The sequence below is a fragment of the Schistosoma mansoni genome, chromosome W (assembly GCF_000237925.1).
Source record: "Schistosoma mansoni strain Puerto Rico chromosome W, complete genome".
NCBI lineage: Eukaryota > Metazoa > Platyhelminthes > Trematoda > Strigeidida > Schistosomatidae > Schistosoma > Schistosoma mansoni.
The window spans coordinates 25,673,720-25,696,678 of record NC_031502.1 but is presented as its reverse complement, the minus strand read 5'-3'; the positions used below and the strand labels follow the sequence as shown (position 1 = coordinate 25,696,678).

General features: G+C 34.0%; 1 protein-coding gene across 1 annotated transcript in view; it reads left to right on the top strand.

Annotated features, from left to right (window-relative positions):
• The window catches only part of Smp_165800 (putative atp-binding cassette transporter), a gene marked incomplete at both ends in the record, with an annotated part of 87,689 nt that extends 67,733 nt beyond the window's left edge, over window positions 1–19,956 (top strand). The window contains 8 exons of the mRNA XM_018789133.1: window positions 4,739–4,921; window positions 8,268–8,428; window positions 9,302–9,483; window positions 11,586–11,761; window positions 14,038–14,140; window positions 16,752–17,028; window positions 18,186–18,408; window positions 19,771–19,956. Of these exons, the coding sequence (XP_018654606.1) occupies window positions 4,739–4,921; window positions 8,268–8,428; window positions 9,302–9,483; window positions 11,586–11,761; window positions 14,038–14,140; window positions 16,752–17,028; window positions 18,186–18,408; window positions 19,771–19,956 (1,491 nt within the window). The remainder of the gene's footprint in view (window positions 1–4,738; window positions 4,922–8,267; window positions 8,429–9,301; window positions 9,484–11,585; window positions 11,762–14,037; window positions 14,141–16,751; window positions 17,029–18,185; window positions 18,409–19,770) is intronic.
• Between the last annotated feature and the right edge of the window lie 3,003 nt (window positions 19,957–22,959).

Sequence of the window (22,959 nt, the reverse complement as noted above, 5' to 3'; positions counted from 1 at the left end):
GGTGTTTCGTCTTGTTTGGGACTCATCAGCTAGATGTGTCTGTATCCCAGAGTTGACGTTCACTCCAGTACTCGACTCCAATACTGTTTTCTTGAAACACCATCGAGTTATTTACTTAACTACTGAGTTCAGATAGCCCCTAGCTTGTGCATTGCTGTGAATTCAAATCCATTTTCTTATTGGTTGTTTGAATTTCCACAATGACATCTAGGACTGAAATTGACCTGTCTCTCCAATCAGAATGCCGAGGGTTGTTGGGGTTATCTAATTTCAGTCCCGGAGATTTTCGTAAATATAATTTCCCTCTCGACTTCTCCCATTAACTCTGCCCTCAACTATTAGGAAGCTATTCGTGAAAATTTAAAGTTAAGTGAAGCAATAAACCAGTTTCAATCATTGTAACACAACTTCACTACTGATTCTCTAATGTCCCTCTATTTGCGATGTCACACCGCAAAAATGGTATACTCGGAAACTACTTAAATTTTCGAAAATATTCCACTGTCAATATGATCACAAAATCACCCAAAAGACCAGAAAATAGATCGTCCTACAATTCATGAACATCGTTTAATCAGTCACTTCATAAGCATTTGAAACTCTTACGAATCATTGTTATCCACAAAATCAACTGCCTAGTTTTACTTAATGCAAACTGAAGGACGTAAAATAGGATACATTTAACATCACCTCCAAAAACATTAGATCTATTGTGTTTACAACCGCACCAAAAAATGGATATCCTCGTCATCTACACATAGATGAACATAGATTGGCAGTTAGAAGACACTATATTATTGTCAGTATCAATTCCCCGCCCACCCAGATGATTATGGAAATGAATTCGGCTGGTAAAATCGCGAACTTCCGGATTAAAATGCCCTAAGAATTCTAGAAAATTCCTTAGAACATAGCATTTAGGTCAACTTGCAATCAATATAAATATCAACGTTAGATTCAGTTCACCAGTTCTAACAAAAAAGCTTGGTCAGTCGATGTTACGTTCTTGACCTGTCTACCCACTTTCATGCGAAGGATAACTGGTCTAGTGTAGATCTTGACGCGATAGGCCGACTGGCTTAACCTTGAGGCTAGTATGAGTGAGTTCGAAGAGGGGTAGAGAGACGAAAACTATCTTATCATCTGGTTGGCTGACAAGCACGCGCGAGAGAGAAGGAAAGTCAACTGGAACACTACTCGATTTCTTCTTGATTCCGATCTGGTACCCGATTTCTGATTAAAGTAAAAAGATACATGAATAAATAGATGACTAACCAGACCACAATGTACAACGATTAGGAAAATTTAAAACAATTAGTCCCTTTGATAAATTTCGATAATTCAATGAGAAGACGAAGTTTATCAGAATTATGTGATATATTTGCACAATACATTTCGAACAATCTGATCACACATATCCAGAGTAGTCATCACATTGTTTTTGTGTACTTTATTTCTCTCTGTTACGACTTACCTTGATATCTGTCTAGTTGAGCTTTTATTTTTTTCTATATAAACATCCTTAACAAGTATATATATGTGATCAGATTGTTCGAAATGTTTTGCGCTAATATATCACATAGTTCTGATAATCTTCGTCTTCTTATTACACTATTGAAATTTATCAAAGGGGCTAATTGCTTTAAAGTTCTGAAAAGAAGACTCCCTACACAAATTATTAAAAGGTTAGCTAAACTTGTTAACCTCAAGTGCAAAATTATATCGGAACAAATGAAACTGGATTTTTATAAATCTTGTTTGTCAAATCACATTTTCCCGAATCAATTATGTAAGAATCTTCGTTCAAGTAAATTACAACCAAATATTCCAAATCTTATTCGACTGACGAAATTCTATATAGACAAATGCCATGATAAGTTAATGAATTTAATTGAACTGTATACTTAAGCATTACCTGTGTTAGCAGAAATGTCTATAGTTTGCCATGTCAAATTCATCAATTTTTGTAGTACTGTCATTTCGAAAACGAAAGAAGAGATCAGAAAAAAAGCTGGAAAAATCTTTCTGTAATAATAATAATAATAATGCCAATTCTTTCCCAATCAATCCTGATAAATATGTCACTAATTTATCCTCCATTTTATTGTCCGTTCATGAAAAGGAGGCACTTTCTCTGGGTTTCAATTTTTCTGTCCCTATAACACAAATCTTTTAATTGACAATCAACGCCCAATTCGAAAACTTTTATGATCAATTGAGTACTTTATCCCCTTTATCCTTAGAGAATCAAAGTTGGTTTAAAGCTAAATTAGTGGATATAGCGCATCAGTTTCACTCTTTTGAACCAAAGCAGAGAAGCATACTAACTTCTCAGCACTTCAAATCATTAAAAGAATTGCGAAACAATGCCGATGTTATCATACTTAAACCCGATAAAGGATCTGGTGTTGTTATTATGAAAAATTCCGATTACAAAAATAAAAAGGAATCCATTCTTAGTAATAAAAGCAAATTTATGGCTGATATTGACTCCGATGGATTACGTAAAGTAGAAAAGAAAGCAAACTCGAATCTAATGAAATTGTTAAACATGAGTGCTATTAACAAGGATGAGTTTAATTTATTAAAACCTATGGGTTCGGTGTATCCTCATTTATATGGATTACCAAAAATTCATAAGCCTAATACCCCCTTACGTCCAATTCTATCAATGTATCGGTCACCTACACACAAACTTGCCAAATGGCTTACAAAAGTATTAAACCCTATCCGAAATCAATTTTGTAAGTATTCCTTGATTGACTCATTTGAAATAATTAAATACTTAGAGGACATGAATATAAAAACGAAGACAATGTGCTCTATTGATGTGAACACTTTATTTACAAATGTACCCCTTAGAAAAACTATTGATATTTTATGTGACTATATTTCATTGAATAACCTTCCATTGCCATTTCCTGTTAAAATTCTTAAAGATTTATTATTATTGTGTACCGACAACGTTAAATTCACTTTTGAAGGTGAGCATTTTTTCAACAAATCTATGGCGTAGCTATGGTTAGCCCTTTAGGACCGCTGCTGGCTGATGACTCGATTCAAAAGATGTGTCTGTATAAACGATACGTTAATGACACCATAATTATAGGGGATAAATGTGAATATGTGAACCGCTTGCTAAAAGAACTCAATACAAGTCAAAAGCATATTTCTCTCACGTGTGAAGAGGAGAAGAACAACCAACTTCCTTTTCTAGATATACTGACCAGTGGGAGAGATGATGTTTCCATCCAACGTTCTGTATATAGAAAGCCGACATGGAAAGAGCAATATCTTAATTTCCATAGTCACCGCCCAATTCAGTACAAACGTGGATTAATAAAGGGCTTATTCAATAGAATCAATCATATTTGTTCTAGAGATACTATTTAGGTAGAGACTAAACTCTTAACTGAAGCATTAATGAACAACGGCTATTCATTGAAGCTTATAAACTGTTGGAAAGGTTTAAATACGATGTGATCTATGACTCTTCTGGCACCTAAAAAGCTAGTCTACATTATTTTACCAATTAAAGGTGACTCAAATAGTCTTATGTTGAAATGGAGACTGAAATTAGCCATCAATAGGACATTTTATGCAACCCAACTCATCATTATTGAAAAGACGAGGTCCATGTTTCACCGAAAACTCAAACAGTACGTAAGTGATTGCGTCACAGCCTCTTGTGTCTATAAATTTACACGTACGTGCGTGCCGAAACAAGTATATAGGGAGGAGCAATCGTAATCTGCAATTAAGGGTGGAGGAACGCATACCTAAATGGCTGCAAAAACAAATGAATTCCAATGGTCAAATAAGATTGCAGGATAGACAAACATCTTCCTCCATTGCGAAACATTTGATTGAGACCTGTCATAAGATTGATATCAAGTCAGCATTTGTAGTGTTACACACAAGCCTTGAGGGGATTATACTAAGGTTTATTGAAGCATTGGCTATACAGAAACTGAAACCTGTTTTATATGTTCAAAAACAATTTGCTACCCTGCCAATTAGAGACTGACCAGTTGCAGTCCTAAACACATCGATGGGAAGATCCAAACAAACAATACTAAGTGAATTTGCTACCCTGTTAATGCGGATTTATTATCCAGAGTGGTCATCACATTATTTTTGTGTACTTTACTTATTTTCTTTCTTTGTTACGGCTTACCTTAACCTGTCTAGTTGACCTTCTATTTCAATACATAAATGATCTTAACAAGTATATGTGTGATCAGATTGTTCGAAATGTATTGTGCAAATATATCACATAATTCTGATAATCTTCGTCTTCTTATTGCATTATCGAAATTAGACAAATACAACCGTGTCTAAAACTGGGGGATTAGAGTAAAAAATAGAGTACGAAAGATCACGTTTAAATTACAGTAGCTTTGGAACAGAATAGGCTATGGCAGGGAATCATACATCAAACGAGAGCTTATGATTTGTAGAATAGACTAGGGACAAAAGTAAATGTTACTGTTTTACAGGTTTTCATTAAATGAAATAACGTCCCCAAAAATAGCTTCTGTAGTTTATCAAGGCTTCTTGTTTCTCTGTTCACATAAGTCATGTGGTCTGATGTCAACCTAACAAAGTAGTCAACTGGGTGCTTTTATATGACTCTTGATGAATGCTATTTATGATTTGTAATATGTACTCAGTTTTCACAATCGATCAGTTGCTGAAATCCATTTCTAGTTCATATTATAATTCTTAAATTCTATAGGATCCACCCTATGCAGTACGTTTAGGTCGGAATAAATGGACAGGATACTGTGTAGAGGTGTTTGAGGAAATCGCTAGACGATTAAATATTGCCTACGAATTCGTAGAACAAACTGATGGTGATTATGGCACCAGACTTGAGAACGGTCGTTGGTCAGGGATGATTGGACAGGTTTCTAGAAAAGTAAGATCAGTTAATAGACAGTATCAGATAATTGCATGTCGTTTGGTTTTCATAAAATTGAATTGGTGTAGTGTTTTCATTTTAACACATTGACTAAAATTGATTGGCATAATTCTGAACTCCAAGTTATTTTGATTATCCACCTAGCTGAAGACCCATTGCAAACTAGAAAACACCAAAATGATGTTCACCTCATGTTTTTGACTCTCCAACTAACCGGTTCTACCTGGTTGATGTCACGTCGTGATAAAAATTAGTTATACAAACTTCTTATATATATATGCTAAAAAATTTGTTTCCGTTTGTCATGTATTTACAGAACAAAATTTACTAGTTTCTTATTTCTGATAATTCCCATTGTGTTACTGTAGTTAAATCTGAATGATTTGTATTTTCTCACATTAAAGATAAAAATCCTCTTTAGGGTTCAGTGTTATTTTATTTATTTATCTGAACACATAAATATCAGTACAAGGGGGCACTAGATATATATGCGCTACATAATTGTGTGTAGGCTATGATACTGCCCGGGTGCCCAGACCGAAGTAGTTGGTATTCTTAGGGGGTCACACTCAGAGCCTTTGACATAAAGGTCTAATCCACAAGGCAGTGGAGCAACGTTAGGAGATGCAGTCCAATGGTACCTGGTGACCAACAATAGGTTCATACACCATTTGTTCTGTCAAGATGCTAGAGCCCATGTGCACCATTGGTTTGGAATCAGCGTTTTCCAACTCCCCTAGGTGGACTCGCCGTGTCCACCGGTCAGGTTAAAGTGCCGGACATTCGCTTTTCGTCCTCTCAATTTCGTAAACAACACCTCCGCCTCCTGAAGGCAGTGAGTAGGACTTCTTTGGAAGAGGCTGTATACATGTAGCCGTGTGAGAGGTTCAATGTAATGATTTAGTGCAAACTTAGATGCACTCACATGCAAAGTGTTTTGTGCATTATAAATCTGAAGAACTTCATTAAACATCTTCAAACTCATGTCATTGATGATCAAACTATAATTCCTAAGATTCAGGAATTCTCAAAATACTTCCAGGTGTTACTTTGGCATTCGGAAGTAAAACAGATGGATTAAACACAGTAAAATCTTCTACAGAAATGTAGCACTTCCCGGCACATCAGAAAGACAAAACTATTACAGGTAGACAGATTTGAAGATAAACAAGCAATAGAATATTAGTAGATTCAGAGTAACAAGGTATAAATCAGTGACATAAAGAAGCTTTTAGAGGTAAAGTGTGAATAATCCAATAACATGTGGTCTACTTTACTTAACAGTACACGTTCCATATTCTCGTTTACATCTTATACACAAGAAGACACAAGACAAGAATATATGGGAAGCTAAATTACCGGGGCCAAAATGAGTGTCCTTACAAATTATGTATAACTATAAATGGACAGTGAACTAGTTCATATGACTGACTGACTTAACATTCAATCTCGAGACACTGTGTAACTCGATGTGTCCTGTCTTGTTTGTCCAGTGTGACTATGATTTCTAGTTTATTTTGATTTTAAGACAAATGATTTGATTTAGTTACCAATACGTTACAAAGCCCAGGCAATAAACATACACTTGCGAACATGAACTGATGTCATTTCATGTTCTGCCGATTGTTAAGTCCTCTCCAACCTATAGTCGTTTCGAAGAGCATTTTCATTCAAAGATAGTGTTATTTTCGAATACTTCGCACACGTCCTAGCCCCTTTATTTGACACATTACAAACTTCGTCAAACGAAATAATTGACTAGCCGTTCATTTATTTCTAATTACATATTTCCCTGTTTGTGTATCTATTACACAATACCCATATTTACGATCCCCGAAGTAGCACACGATAGATATGTACACCATATATTTGTTTTTTGATATCCTGAAACTGGTCGATTTCAATGAGCTGTAGTATTGTGGTGTTGTAGTATTATTTTTCACTTACCATGCCACATCATTTCTCAATACTATCTAATTTATTAATTAATCAAGGTCTGCACCTCATTTTTATACCAGCTCAGTAATTTGGAGTTACAAAATGAACTAATACATCAATGTGTCGGGAGCAATCTGGAGTGATTACGGATAATGGCTACAGAAAATTGCTTGACTATGTGACTTTCGTTGGTTCAACTGGTAAATACTGTCCTATGGTGTTATCCAGACTATATGATGGGATAAATCAAACTCAAAAGCAAAAGCACCATTTTCAGAATTGGGTTGTGAAGATTGTTGAATTCCATTGAAGCCGTAACAAGTGGAGCTAATCAATACCGGGTGTAAGGCATTTACCCACCGAAGATAATAGAAGATAGTCGCGCTACGTCTTGAATTGATTGAGGTTAGACACCAACACCTCTGGATGCCGTCCTAATGGTCTAGAAGCTAAGAATTCGAACTCGAGACTGAAGGCTCTGGGCTTGAGCCCCGCGTGCGGAACCGTGTATGGGCACTGCTGAGTAGTCTAGTTCTAAGACGAAATGGCTATTCAGTGCTTCCAGGTTTTCAATAGTGGTCTAACTTAGATCGCTTCATGATTTGAATGCAAAACACGATTGTTTCAAAATTCAGCAAATTAAAATAATAATCACTGATTGGTCTACTTTTAAGCACAGCCAATGAAGTAACAAAAATACTCTTCACCTTAATTATTAATACTCAATCATACACTGTAAGAAAATAATAATAATAAATAATACAAACATTTTGGTTACCTTATGGCTTCAGTGTAACACACGTAAGAGTTAAAAGAATCTAGAGGAAATCAGTGATTGATGCAAAACTTTCAAAACAATGCATTAAAGAGAGCGACCATTTTAAAAGTCTACAAGTATGGCCAAATCTTATCAGCTATTGTTCACAAAGTTTTTGTGGGCCTAAAGTTTGCGAAGCTCCTCAAATTAACGTTTGAACAGTAAAATTCACGATACACTTATACGGTTTATAGGCTAATTTTCTATAAACGATTTGACCAAAAATCTAGAAGCGGTTAATGGCTATAGACTTTACGTTCCTGCCCTGTTTTCAATAATCTAAGAAGTCAGAAAGAATCCATACCCTTTCTTACTTGGGTCATACCTGGATAAAATATTACAATATTTCTTTCTGTCATTATCTCTGTACAAACGTTGAGTCTCTTCTGAAGACGAGTGTACCACAGGCATCTGTACCAAGTTCAATTTAATCACCCAGGTTCAACTGTGAATAATATCTCTTATTGGAGGTAACACCAAATGCAGTTCCGCTATGTGCTACTACATAACTAAGTAACTTTACAAAGCGTCCAAAATACCACAACCTTTATTCAGTTACTTATGTCTTGTTTCATCCTAAAAATACAGAATACTGACATTGGCTTGGGGCCATTGGTTCTGGATGCAGAAAAATCTTTGATTGTTGATTTTACAGTACCTTATTACGAATCTGTTGGCATCACAATGGTCAGTAAAATAAATGAAGATCTTAAACTTGGTGCGTTGTTTTTTCTTGATGTATTCACGTGGTAAGTAACGAAGGATTTAGAAATATTATATGCATGAAACATCAAAAAAATTTTTGACTAAAGAAAAAATAGGATAATTATTAAATCTGTTAAAGTTAGAAAAAAACGGGGTCGGGACACTATTACTACTCATAGATAAAACTTTCTAAATAATAATTGCAACTTCACTTTCTTCGTGCAGTGAATTCTTTTCTGTGCCTACAAAATATATGTAACTGAAGGAAAATGGCAACCACAAAGTAAGATAAAATTGGATCATATGCCTTTTTTGTCACATTCGTAGTCATAAGTGTGAAAGTCTCTATTATTTAAACTATGCTTTACAGTGTAAAACTACTTTTCGATTTGGGATCCGTTCCTAAATAAATATATAATATCATATGGGAGGCATGCTGTAGTTGTACTCAGTTGATGAAATATATTTTCCGGTCACATTACTGAAACGGGTACCCTGCGAGCACATTGAATGAAGATCGCACTATATCCCCAATAGTTGAAGTTGAAAGTTCGATTCTAACTCAATTGTTAAATGGTACCATCTTCTCCACGAGGCTGAAGGGTCCTGGATTTGATCTCATATGAGAATGTTTATGTGCACCAAAGTAGTCTTAAGCTACTACATTTAAAACTTTCCAATGCTGTCAGTAATTATCCAACTTCATAGCGTCGAGTGTATGCATACTAATTCAACCAATGACAAATAGATATAGTGATAAATTTAATTACATTCTTTCTCATCATTTCCACTATCATATGACTAAGTGATCTTTGTTATGTCATGAGTTTTCAAATTAACTAAATTTTTCAAAGTAAACTGAAGAATTTTCAACGAAAGTTCTCATTCTTTCAATTAATTAAATTCACTTTTAATAGGGATGTGTGGATAACAGCTGTTGTAGCTGTATTTATTATAGGCTTTCTGCTGGCATTCATTGACAAATATTCACCGTATAGTTATCAAAATCAACCTAAAAAGGGTGATGGTGAATCTATGGGTACAGTATTTACTGTAAAAGAATCTCTCTGGTATGTATTAGGTTCCTGTACTCAACAAGGTAAGCTGATCAAATTTTTGTCTTTTTCATAAAAAGCCACTGAATTTTTTATCTGATAAATTGCGACCGAAACACATAGTAGTTAACCAATTATAACAATATTTTCAAGTTCATGGCATCAAGATATAAAGCTAAGGAATTGTAAGTATACTGATCAGGTTTTTGATGGAATCTTGTTTCTACAATACAGCTTTTCAATATTCGAACTAATTAAATGCTTTTTCTGGTGTTCACACTAGTTCAAATACTTCTAGAAGTTTACTTTTGCATAGAATTTCCTAGAAGTATTTTTCACCGTTTTAGAACATAACATATGTTACATCTTAATTTCACAATCATTTTATTTATTCAAGTTTTGATCCATACATGAGACACTTATCGAGAATTTTTAAAAGAAAAAACCTTATTACATATTTCCAGAACAAAGAATCAGATAAAGAAATGTTATTATCAGAAGTGGTTTTGTGGAGATTTAGTATTTTCATAGTTGCAAGCGTGAGTCAATTGAAGCTAGACCACCATGGAAAGCCTGGAAGCACTGGATGGCCGTTTCGTCCTATTATGAGACTCCTCAGTAGTGCGCACCCACGATCCCGCACTCGCGAGATTCGAACCCAGGACCTACCAGTCTCGCGCCAGAGCACTTAACCGATAGACCACTGAGCCAGCATCCGACGGTGTTCATGTCTAACTTAAACTGATCCACGAAGTTGAGCAACCGCTCACCAATTGTCTTCAGTGAGTTGGTATCACACGACAGACGTAGTTTGAGCTCCACTGGTCACTGCTTCTCACTAGAACTCCTGGATTTACCATAATAGGACAAAGCGGCCGTCCAGTGCTTCCAGGTTTTCCATGGTGGTCCAGCTTCAATTGACTCATGCTCGTAACTATGAAAGAAATGTTGTCTTTTGATCAACATCACACTAAAGATTAACACTAGTAAAATAGTCCTAAGAATATACTATACAATACAGGTGATAATGCCAGTGATAATTATAAGAAAAGAAACACACTGTCAATCCAAAGCCAGGAACGTTGAATTCTATAATTTAGATTTCCTCGAAATATAATTCTATATGTCTATGACTTTTTGATCGTTCATCTTGATATGATTTATGGTCATAAGTGGTTAGATTGTTTGTTTTTTTAGGATAATTATGCTGAATGTGCAACTTATGTTTGAAAACGTTTCATTCATAAAAAGTAGTTAAATATAAAAACAAACGAATAATATAAGTTTCAGTCACTTTCCTGATTCTTCAAGATACATTCATCTCTTGAAGCGTAATCAAAATTAAAAGTGAATTCTGGAACTTCTCCCACAAACAGACAAGCCTAACAGTACTAGTACAATTTATGGTAAAACTTATGTGATGCATGATGTTATGAAATGTACATGCATGAAACAGGTGAACTTCAAGGTGTCAGCCTACTGAAGCAAAAATAACCGCATCATTTGATATACCTTACTTGAAATATAATTTCTAGAACACGACAGTTCCAAAAATGTGATTAGATAAATACTTAAAGTTCATGATATTCTAGGTGAAAGAAACTTGTCCACAAGAATAATCTGGACCACATAATTATGTATAAAGAGAAGAAGTGGAGTATTTACTTAAACAAGTAACTCATGACTATTGTAACTCATGGTATACAATTAATGCTAAATTTGAGCGTTCTGGTTAATGTAACTAACTGTGCATTGTGATTGTTATCAACTTTTCTCAAACGAACAACATTATTACTATTATTATAGTTAAAATGTATAAAGTGATAATAATTTCACTAATTGAAACAGGTAATAAATAAATAGAACAGCTGAAATAAATTATTTGAGCAGAACCAGACAATTTTCATTCATTCGACAGTCAGATCGAAACATATAAGGGTAGTCAGTTCTTATGAATTATAAGGCCTTGAACACCTGAGACACTAACCATGATGAAAGAGAACATTTTCTTAGTGCAGTAGAATCAGTACAAAAATTATAAACAGTAATAAAAAGTCAATTAAATTATCAATCAATTTAATCGTCCTAATTGAGATACTAACAAGCAACATTATCTAAAACTACTTTATTTTCTTCATTTCTACAGGTGAATACATGGATCCTCGTTCAGCTTCAACACGCGTCTTAGTAGCCGGTCTCTGGCTGTTAGTTCTCATTATAATTGCAATGTTTTCGGCTAATTTAGCGGCGAAATTAACCGTCTCCGGTTTACAAGGGGAAATTAATACATTCAAGAAACTAATTGAACAAAAAGAAGTCAAAGTAGGACCAAAAATAAATTATATATATATATATATATATCATTTTAATTTATTCTAACAACAATCATCTATGAAGATGATGGTCAATATCATTGAAATATATAACCAATGTAAAAGAATAAACAGTGATAAGTAGTGGTTTGGACATTTCACTATTCTTGATACGCCTTAGCTTTCAATCGTTAAATTGAATATAAGGTACTGAGTCATTTGTGATACTCTCACTACATGATTGGTTTGAGGTGTGTCAAAAGAAACAATAACAAACAAATTTCGAATGTATCGGCTTAAAGTACCAACCGTCTTCATCGGCATTCTCTTAAGTGATGTGATCTCCAGAATACATCTCTTCCTAAACTAGTCCCACTTCGACAATTCTACTAGTGAACAAATCTGTAAAATTCGTGAGTTTTCGTTGAATTGAATTGAACAGATGAATCGACCATTGAATAAGTAAACAGAAACATGCAACAAATTTCTCACCTTCGTCTGTTGCTTCTTCAATAGTATATGAAAGATAACAATTTCTGAGATTAGCAATACAACGCCAATTACAAGTCCACATCCAAGCAACGAGAACATACCACCAACTTCTTCAAAATCATATCCTTCATCCACAGACAATGCTCCACAGCGACTTGTATCAATTACCAATCATTTAGTTAGCGGATACTATGCCCATATACTCATTTACTTAAGTGTTCTATGAAGATTTTTTAGTTCAAGTATAGACTGTCTAGTAATTTTATATCCCATAAAGTAAGGCTCCAAAACCTGATATCATCTTTTTTAATCGGACAGTCTTCTGGGTGAGCATTACCAAATAGTTTAGAGTAAAATAAAATTACTGTCAGGTCTCTTCCAACTTGTTATGGTTCATCAACGGATAATGGTCTGCGATGAAGACTATCATCAAATAGGAAAGATTGGGATGATTTTGCAGTTTAATTGTTGTTTACATTCCTAAACATCACCAAACATTGTCAGCGTTTTCATTGTTTATCTTGCTTTATTTCCCCTTTTAACGACTTATTGACAATTTATTTATGAAATTACTGATATGCAGCATATTATCTATTTACATCCACGTATTTGTTTGACAAATCGAGTTTCGTTTGAGAAAATAATGATTGAGGTTGGAAAATTTTAGTCGTGATTTTATTCCTACCTATGGTTTCCTGGTTAGCCACTCTGAGTTCTCTTGATTGAAGTCCCAAACCAACTCTTCTACAGGTCTAAACTAGACTTCGTGTTAGACACTTACCACGTAATGTGTCTACGATTAGCATATGTTTCATTCTTGTACTTCCTCATGTGTGAAATAAACAGCTAGGTTTAATTGATTCAGTTCAGGCTTATACCTTTGTAATATAACTTTAACGAAATGCCATCATTGATTTTTTGGATACCGCTCGGATTAAAACATTATAAAAATACGAATGACCGGTAGTAATAATAATCTTAGGGGGTTTTTGTGGAGATTTTAGTAATTTTATAGTTAAAATAATAAGTCAATTGGAGCTAGACTACTATGAAAAATATGAAAGCACTGGACGCCCGTTTCGTCCTATTGTGAGACTCCTCAGTAGTGCGCACCCACGGTCCCGCCTCACGAGATTCAAACCCAGGACCTATCAGTCTCGCGAGCGAGCGCTTAACCTCTAGACCACTAAGCCAGCATCCAACGGTGTTAATGTATAACTTCAACTAATCCACGAAATTGCGTGAGACGGATAGGTCCTGGGTTTGAATCTCGCAGGGCAGGACCGTGGATGCGCACTGCTGAGGAGTCCCACAATAGGACGAAACGGGCGTCCAGTGCTTTCAGATTTTCCATGGTAGTCTAGATCCAATTGACTCATGATTTCAAGTATAAAAGTAATAATAATGTATTTAATAAGTGAAGCAATGAGCAAAAACTGAATAATATGCTCCTATTGTTGATTAAGACCAAAATGAATAATAGTGAAGTTGAAAGATAGTCTACCTTTTAGACTTGTTACTTCCATCACCGACTGATGATAAAAATATCAACTCTAACTAAAATATCTCCCTCAATGACTGGAACCATGTTCATTTAAAATGAAGCTAAAATAAAACATTTCAAATTATTCATTAACAGTCATTCTATGGCATATCTTTAAGATATTGATCATTGACTGGATGTGTTTGAATTATTTGTTTACGAATATGTAAGATGATGAGACAATAATATTTCTGAATCCTGTTAGTTCATCACAATTTACATAAATTTCCCCTACTATTATACCTTTTCAGTATACAGTTCGAAGCAACTCATCAGAATTGAAGTTCTTTGAGAGATTGAGAAGTGCTGAAGAATCAATTTTTGAAATGTGGAAACAAAAAGTTGTTTATAACAGTGAGTTCCTTTGAATTTCTGGCCTAACATTGTTAACGTGACATTTCGAAAATCTGAAAAGTTATAATTTATAATCTGAATCTGTAGTGACTGGTGTTGATCGAATCCCTAAGTTTGCAAGTTATTCTAACCAACAATTACGGGTTCAGCGTTACCTTACTTCATTAAATAAAAATAATTGGTTCAGTGAAGAGTTCTCTCTTCTGAGAATTCATTTTCAAAGCCGTACAATCGCAAATATACATACATATTTTTCAACTATAAAGACGAAACAATAATCAAATCTTAACTTCATGCCCATCACTTAGTATTCCTTAATACTTTCACGTGAACTCTAGAAAATTAAATTCCGTGCTATATATATATATATATAATATATATATTCTTGAAAATGCTCGTTATAAATGTACGTTGGTCGACTTGCGAATAAAAATTTTAGAATACTGTAGTGAACAAGAACAGAAATGAGGACAATAAATGCATTTGAATACAAAATTACAGAACATCTTAGTAGAATCTGAGAATTATACAGTAAATACTTCATTTGAAAAATGTCAATTAATCGTCTCGGACTTCATTGTTCCTTCGTCTCCACACCAACTATTCTCTGTTCTCGTTCTCTTTTCTTTGACTTTCCTAACCATGTGCCGCCAGGCATTCCACTTTCGACTGATGATACATACTACTTATATCTGTCGACATCAGTAGCACATACCACAATACTTTTTACCCTGAGTATATTGTCTCGGCTATGGCCCGAGTCTTACTATTCGACTGACAAGGTTAACGTTGAGTTAAAGCAGAGAATAATTGTATTTCCTATTAATCCAGAATGTATGACCATCTTCCAGCCCAGTCTTCAATCCGATAACAGAACATTGCTAGTAGTGGTTCAGTAGCATATCTTACAAAAATCAACTCATACTATAAAATAGATTTATTTTCTGACCGCATATCACCATGAACATAAAATATGCCTAAAGTTGAAGAGAAAAGATCAAAAAGGTTAATGATTAATTTATCACAATTAAGTCATAGTAAAACATATAGCAATTATTAATGAGTTCACTGGAAGTGTGAAGTAAGGAGAATCTAGTAATACAATTGTCTGATAGTTATACAATAAAAAGATAAATGATAATAACCTGTAATTTGATCCAGAATGTTACGCTTTCTTCGATAATCATAATCATAATCTGTTGTTATTGTATTATTATTACACTGGACTGGGTTTCAACTACTGTTAGTCACTCTCAATAATTGACGTTTGATTTAAATAGACATTACTTTCCTATTTGGCTGATGAATTGGATCACACTGAAACTGTTGAGCCGTAAATTCCTAACCCTTCCGACACCTTTTGTTTACTAGATGGGTAAATGAAATCAGGCGGATAAAAAACAAGATTATCTAGAAGATATGGACTTATAGTGAAAGTGTTGTTCAAAAAATTATTTAATATACTTCATTTACCTACTAACTCTTAATCATTTTGTATTCAATAAGAACGGAATTTCAGTGTAAAAATTTAAAGGTTTCTCTGTGTCTTAAATTTGTCCTCATGAACTAAACCTTAACAACTGATTATTAGCCCTAGAGATTTTGATGACGATAATTTTAGCATTATGAAAATGTCTTAATTTATTATACAATAAACTGCAGTGTGTTTTTCCGTAGTTTCGAAAACTTTAATCCTTATACCATGTAGCATAACGGGACACAGACCCAGTGATTTTCAAGAATATAATCATAGCCGTCTAGATTTTCCTGACAATAAACTTGTTTACCTTGAACTGATAACACTGACAAACATTATATGCCGTGAGATTCTGTAATAACCGGTCATCGAATAATGGTTTTCTATGTCCCATCATTCAACATATAATATTAGAACTGTAGAACTGAAGACTTGGTCCGATTCCATCTTTCAGTCATGTTTTCTTGTAACTTACTACCAAAATCAACTTGCAAGATTATAATACAACTGTGTTATATATTTTTGAATGTTCATCTCAACCTACCTTTTAATATAGACTCAATGTATGAGACTCAGTATATCATCCGATATTATGAGCAAGAAATTAATTCATTGGAGAGTGAGTGACCTACCAAGTTGTTGACGTTTAGTCATTTATGACATCTGATCTTTGTAATATTTCGCTTATAATCATGTTATTTCATTACACATAGGACGTATTCTTCTGGATAATGATCTTGTCTTGATTTTTATTAGTTTGGCGAGCTGAGTCGATAATCTAGTCTTGTGAGAAACCATCACTCAGTCATATCATGTCATTATATTCATCTGATGACAAGGATTCTAGTCACTCATTTTAGTAAATAAAGACCGGTTCTTAATCGAATCGGTCTCCATAATATAAGCATAGTATGCTAATAAGTTTTTAGGAAATTGATTAGCTCCAAGTCTTTGATAAACATAGTAGCTATTCTCCGAACCAAAAGTGATGACAGTTTGAACATATGCTCTATTGATTCGGCGTGAAAAGTGAATTCAAAGAAACGCATTAAAATCCTTAAACACATTTAAAAAGTATAGAAAGCATTCAATTTTTCTATCTAATGGTAAACTTATTCCTGTTTTGCTCTTCAGATGAATTCACGGCAAATTATACAGTTTGGCAATATCCAGTCACTGAGAAATATGGATTACTGTACAGTAGAATGCGTGAATGGGGCTTTTCAAATAGCCATGAAGAAACAATGAAGCTTATCAATGACGGTTGGGTAATATTTATGGAAACTCCAAAGGCTGATTATTACATAGCCAATGAATGCAAACTGAAACGATTCGGTAACCGTATAGGAAGTTGGTATTATAGTATGATATTAATACCGCGTTCTCCGTTAACTTCTGCTTTTAATGAAATGTACGTTTTCCGATAATTTACCTGAGTATGGTTAAGATAAAAACAATAATCGTTTAGATAATTAGCAATTTTATAATTCCTTTATTTGAAACCTAATCAAATTGATATCACATTGAAACTGATAACTTTTATTTTACAGAAAATATTGAAAGCTATACGACACATTTAATAAGCTAAAATATTGTTGCCGGTATGACTACCATATCATAAACTATGACCAAGCTAACAAATTTATTTGCAACTAAGAACATGAAGCACAATATCGTTCCCTTGCTTCCTCTTCTCGGAAAGTACTGGTGGTTTTATAGGAATGAACGTATTAAGAAAACAAATGTTAAGTGAGCGGCACATTCATTTCCGTCACTTCACCCTTCGTCATAAAATAAATCTAAACTCTTCATTCACAGAATCAAACTTGATTATTCAGGGTGATGGCAAAGAAAATAGCAGCTAGAAATATCTTGATTCTTTGACTAATTAGCATCATAGAACGACTCTTAGTGTAGTCAAGCTGTACGTTAGCTTTTCAATCAGCTTAGTGCAGAAATAATAAATCAAAGATAAGTTATTGATATTTGACTTCTGTTAGGTTGTTTACGCAAGCCGTATTCGGATAATCCTATCCATATCCACTTACAACCACGTTTTCCATAAAAACTACCGTCTTTTCTTATTAATCCAGAGCCTGAGAAGCAAGTTACTGGGAACTAGTAATCACTTGTTCAACATAATATTTGTTATCTTGTTTAAGTAGAAAACTACTAGAATTTCCTTTGCACTGCAAATACCAAAGTGTATGCTTAATACAACACATAATCCATTTGAGTTAACTAGGCTACTTGGAAATAATTACTATGAAGCTTTATGAGCGCTTTAACATGCATAATCACCTCACTGAAGCTTGACCGTATCCTGAATTTATATCATGGATTATTTGAGGCTTGAGCCAACTACGACGGTTTGAAGCGAGATTTAAATAGGAGAATGAATTTTAGTTTATCAAAAGAGGAAGAAAGAATGTCTATATTCATACAACAATTTAAAATGGATATTTCAATTGTAATAACAACTCATTTATGGTGAAAATAAGTTGTGTTGAAACAATCAAGGCTTACAAAATAAAAGACATTTAACTTATAAATTCCTTTTCGCCCTAGGATTTATTCTCTAGAAGCAGATTATACGCTGGATATGTTGAGAGCTAAGTGGTGGGCTAGTAATACAAGTCGCTGTGGAGCATTGTCTGTGGATGAAGGATATGATTTTGAAGAAGTTGGTGGTATGTTCTCGTTGCTTGGATGTGGACTTGTAATTGGCGTTGTATTGCTAATCTCAGAAATTGTTATCTTTCATATACTATTGAAGAAGCAACAGACGAAGGTGAGAAATTTGTTGCATGTTTCTGTTTACTTATTCAATGGTCGATTCATCTGTTCAATTCAATTCAACGAAAACTCACGAATTTTACAGATTTGTTCACTAGTAGAATTGTCGAAGTGGGACTAGTTTAGGAAGAGATGTATTCTGGAGATCACATCACTTAAGAGAATGCCGATGAAGACGGTTGGTACTTTAAGCCGATACATTCGAAATTTGTTTGTTATTGTTTCTTTTGACACACCTCAAACCAATCATGTAGTGAGAGTATCACAAATGACTCAGTACCTTATATTCAATTTAACGATTGAAAGCTAAGGCGTATCAAGAATAGTGAAATGTCCAAACCACTACTTATCACTGTTTATTCTTTTACATTGGTTATATATTTCAATGATATTGACCATCATCTTCATAGATGATTGTTGTTAGAATAAATTAAAATGATATATATATATATATATATAATTTATTTTTGGTCCTACTTTGACTTCTTTTTGTTCAATTAGTTTCTTGAATGTATTAATTTCCCCTTGTAAACCGGAGACGGTTAATTTCGCCGCTAAATTAGCCGAAAACATTGCAATTATAATGAGAACTAACAGCCAGAGACCGGCTACTAAGACGCGTGTTGAAGCTGAACGAGGATCCATGTATTCACCTGTAGAAATGAAGAAAATAAAGTAGTTTTAGATAATGTTGCTTGTTAGTATCTCAATTAGGACGACTGAAGTATTTGATTACATTAGTAAATTCAAGTCAATAAAGACTTAAGAATTAGAACTTAGACTTTTGTGACTGATTTGTAAGTTGTTCAGTTCTGCGTTGTTCTATACTGTGTTTGTAATATCGAAATAGTATACTCACTTGTCATTCAAAAATTCAACTCAATATCATAACTAAAATAAATTCGAAATGAATCTTGTTTCATGACTGAATTTAGGTCAAACCTAATAAATTCGGCTTTTCTTTCATACATGGAATACGACGATAAAACAGTAACTAGTAATACTTAAAATCATATATTTACCACACTGAGTTTCGACATTTCCGTAACTTCAGCCTTCCTTCCTGATACGGTTAATACCCACAAAATCTTGTATCTCTGCTCGTTTTTTATTTTCGACCTAATCGATTGAATGCTTATGGTCGATTTTAAATGGTTCTCACTGCGTGATAGTTCCAGTTTTGCAGACAATGCTGATGGAGTATCCATACAAAAATATTTTTATTTTTAAGCTGTGAGAATATAAAAATTGGCAGCGAACCAATTTTTTCCTTGTTTAAACGATGTTTACTGACTTAATTGCCAGAAAAATAATCGGGGACCTTGTTTCGTTATACTCCTTTCACATTCTATAACAGGTCACAAATGAACGTCCAAGACTACCACCGCAACCTGTAACAGACAGTGTTCCAGAAACAATACAAGAGGAAGAAGAAAGTACAAATAATTTATCTACGAGAAATTCAGTTGCATCAAATTTAATTACAATAACTACAACCGATTATAGTGACCCTAATCAAGAAGTTAAGTCCTTGAATGGATAATTGATTATAACAGCTTCCAAAAATTAATGAACTTTCAGTCTTAATATACTCTGTTTTAGAAAACACTCAATTATTTAAGGAATACTTGATGTTTATCACAGTTGTAGAATGATTTCATTACTTTTCTCATGAATTTATAAATGTAAATTTTAATAATATATAATTTTCTGAACAAGGCATGAACAATAAGGACTGATGGAGAAAACAGTTTCATTTTAACTCATACAAGCAATAAATAATTAAGTTAAAAAGTAAGGTATGATGGTAAATGTAGACTGTTATAGTTCAAGGGAAATGAAACAGCTAGCCGAAAAGAATAAATCTCAACCACGTGGAATTATAAATTGTAGTTCACATTATTGTATATTCTCGTGAGAAAACCTAGAGCTTGTAAGAAAAGAAATAGGTTACAGAAAAATTACAAATGAGCACGTTGACATGTGATTTGGTTCGGACTAAATAAACTTAATGGGAAAAAAAATCAGTAAATGGGATAAGGAGATACGATTATGTAGGGAGTGAGAAGCTATTACTGCTCACAGCAGCTAATCGATTTCTTTTCTTTTATATGCGTAACGTAGGTCAGTTTCCAAGAATAACCTGTATAGGGTGGGTCAGTTTTGAGGTTATTAGTATACTTATCACATGGAAGACTTCATATCCGAAGCTAAACAAATACCTGAAGATTGACCTTGTTAAAAACTCCCTTCCATATATCCAGAAGTGTAATCTGATTTTGTTCTCGGTAAATGTCTAAGACTGAAAAACAAATCTCGCTTGAATAGTTTCTCAAGACCTTTACAAGAATAGCTTCAACTTTTCTTCAGAAAGCAGATAATGTTTTGCTGATTCTCAAACTTGCCCGAATAGACTAATTCACTAAATCAAACACTTAAAAAGAACCGTTTTATACTTCATAGATAAGCTTGAAAATATGGGCGATGAGCCTCATAACTTGTCAGGGATAACAATTTTATGATTATCTTAATCACAGCGATCAATCTATTCCATCAGAAGTGGAGCCTCATTTTATTCTAATATTAGTAATTTAATGTGGAATGATTTCAAAAAGAATAAAGCATGAATTCTGTGGAGGTTACGTCTATTAAATTATTGGCTCTGCTTATGCATAAAACCATCTTTTCTGTAGTTGTCCATTAAATTATTTTTTCTTACCATTATAAATTGTGAAATGGTTGCACTTCTAAATAGATTATATCTTTGAGGTCTCGTTAAACTTCAGTAAATGAATTTTTAACCATTCTAACATTTCTTACTTATTAGCATGCCCTAACAGCATATTTCTAAATATGTTGACAGGTCTGTTTACCGAATTATGAAGCAAGATTACCTAAGACACGTATATGTATAATTCCTAGATCCAAGTATACTGTTACCTATGTTTAGTTTCACTGTTCTCTTTAAACGTAGATAGTAAATTGAAATATCAACAGATGATAGGATCTTTAAGACTAAAGATTTTAAGTATGTCGACCATAAAGCATTCTGGAATGTTAATGTGACACTGATTTTCAGATCCTTATGTGGTAAAATGATGTGTTTTGTCAATACATAACCTTTCAGTTCTAATTTCGATATACAATACATCCCAGTGAGTTTGTTGTGTTCTGTTTTCAATTCTAATCTAATCGACACTGTTAGAGTGGTTAGCTCTGAGAATAATTAGTTCGTTTATAACGTTATATACCATCAATACTTTGAAACAAACTACTTTGTCGAATAACACTTGGCAACCAAAAAGATGTTCACATTTTTCATCCTAACTATATAAAGCAAATCTTTAAACGTAGAAGACCTTGATTACCTATAACAATATTTCTTTAAGTTGTACATCCGTATTTGTAGTTGTATGGTAAATATGTTTATAAAAGGATAGAAAAGATTACATCATAATGGGGTTGGAGACTCTAATTATCAAATGAGGTTACGTAATAGTCAGGGGGTTAGAGAAGAATATAAGGATGAAAATAATTTACTGTTCAGAATTATGAGAACTCGTTTCATAAATATCGAATTTACAGGAGACACGGCTGCTAAAATCTTAAACAAACAGATCTCAAAAGCCTTGAATAAAACGTCCTATTCAGCTAAGGTCCGTATTCTCTACTCAAGCCGGCCTACCATTCAAATATGTTAAGGATAAACTTCTGCTTTGAACCGCATCAACGTGCATCTATAAATTTACTTGCTCCTGTGGGGCAGGATACACTGGCCGCACAAAGCGATCACTTTCTAAACTCATCTCAGAGCACTACCCGACATGGCTTTTGAAAGGAGAATGCAAAACAATTATCAGTTCAATACAGGAGCATCTAGTCAACTCTGGACACAGGACTCCGAAGAAGTCTTCTTTTAAAATAATCTACACAATCAAAGGAACTGGATCGAAGGGAAGTCGAATCAAAAACCTATGCATTGCTCAGGCATTGGAGACCCACCAATTCAAGCGTGAACCCAACCTCTCATCCTTCATTGACCCTAATTCCCTTCCGTAATATGTTTTGGTGTTGTTTTTTTAAATAAGTGTTTTGTAATTTTAAATCGTATTCAATTATTATTACCTTTTAACAAATTTTCTTGATTATTATTCAGTTCTTGTTATTATGACCTTTACGTTTTTAATTTTACGTCATATCTGTCAAGCGGACCATTATCATTCGCAATTCTGAACCGTGAATTATTTCCATCCTCCTATTATTTCTTGTCTAGCTCCTTGTTTATTACACAACTCCAGTTGATAATAAGAGTCTCGAATCAATTTGTGATGCGATCATTTCAATCTTTCTATAGACATATATTCACCATACAGCTATAAATACTGTAGCGGTAAATAAATCCCCAAAATCAATAGCTCTGTAAGTGTTCGACATTGCATGCTGACCACATTAGTTTTAATGGACTCACCTAGCTGAAGGCTCTCCGTCATGCATTCGCACCAGATCACGAGTGAGAACGTCGTGCTCAACTTCTCCTGCGATCACT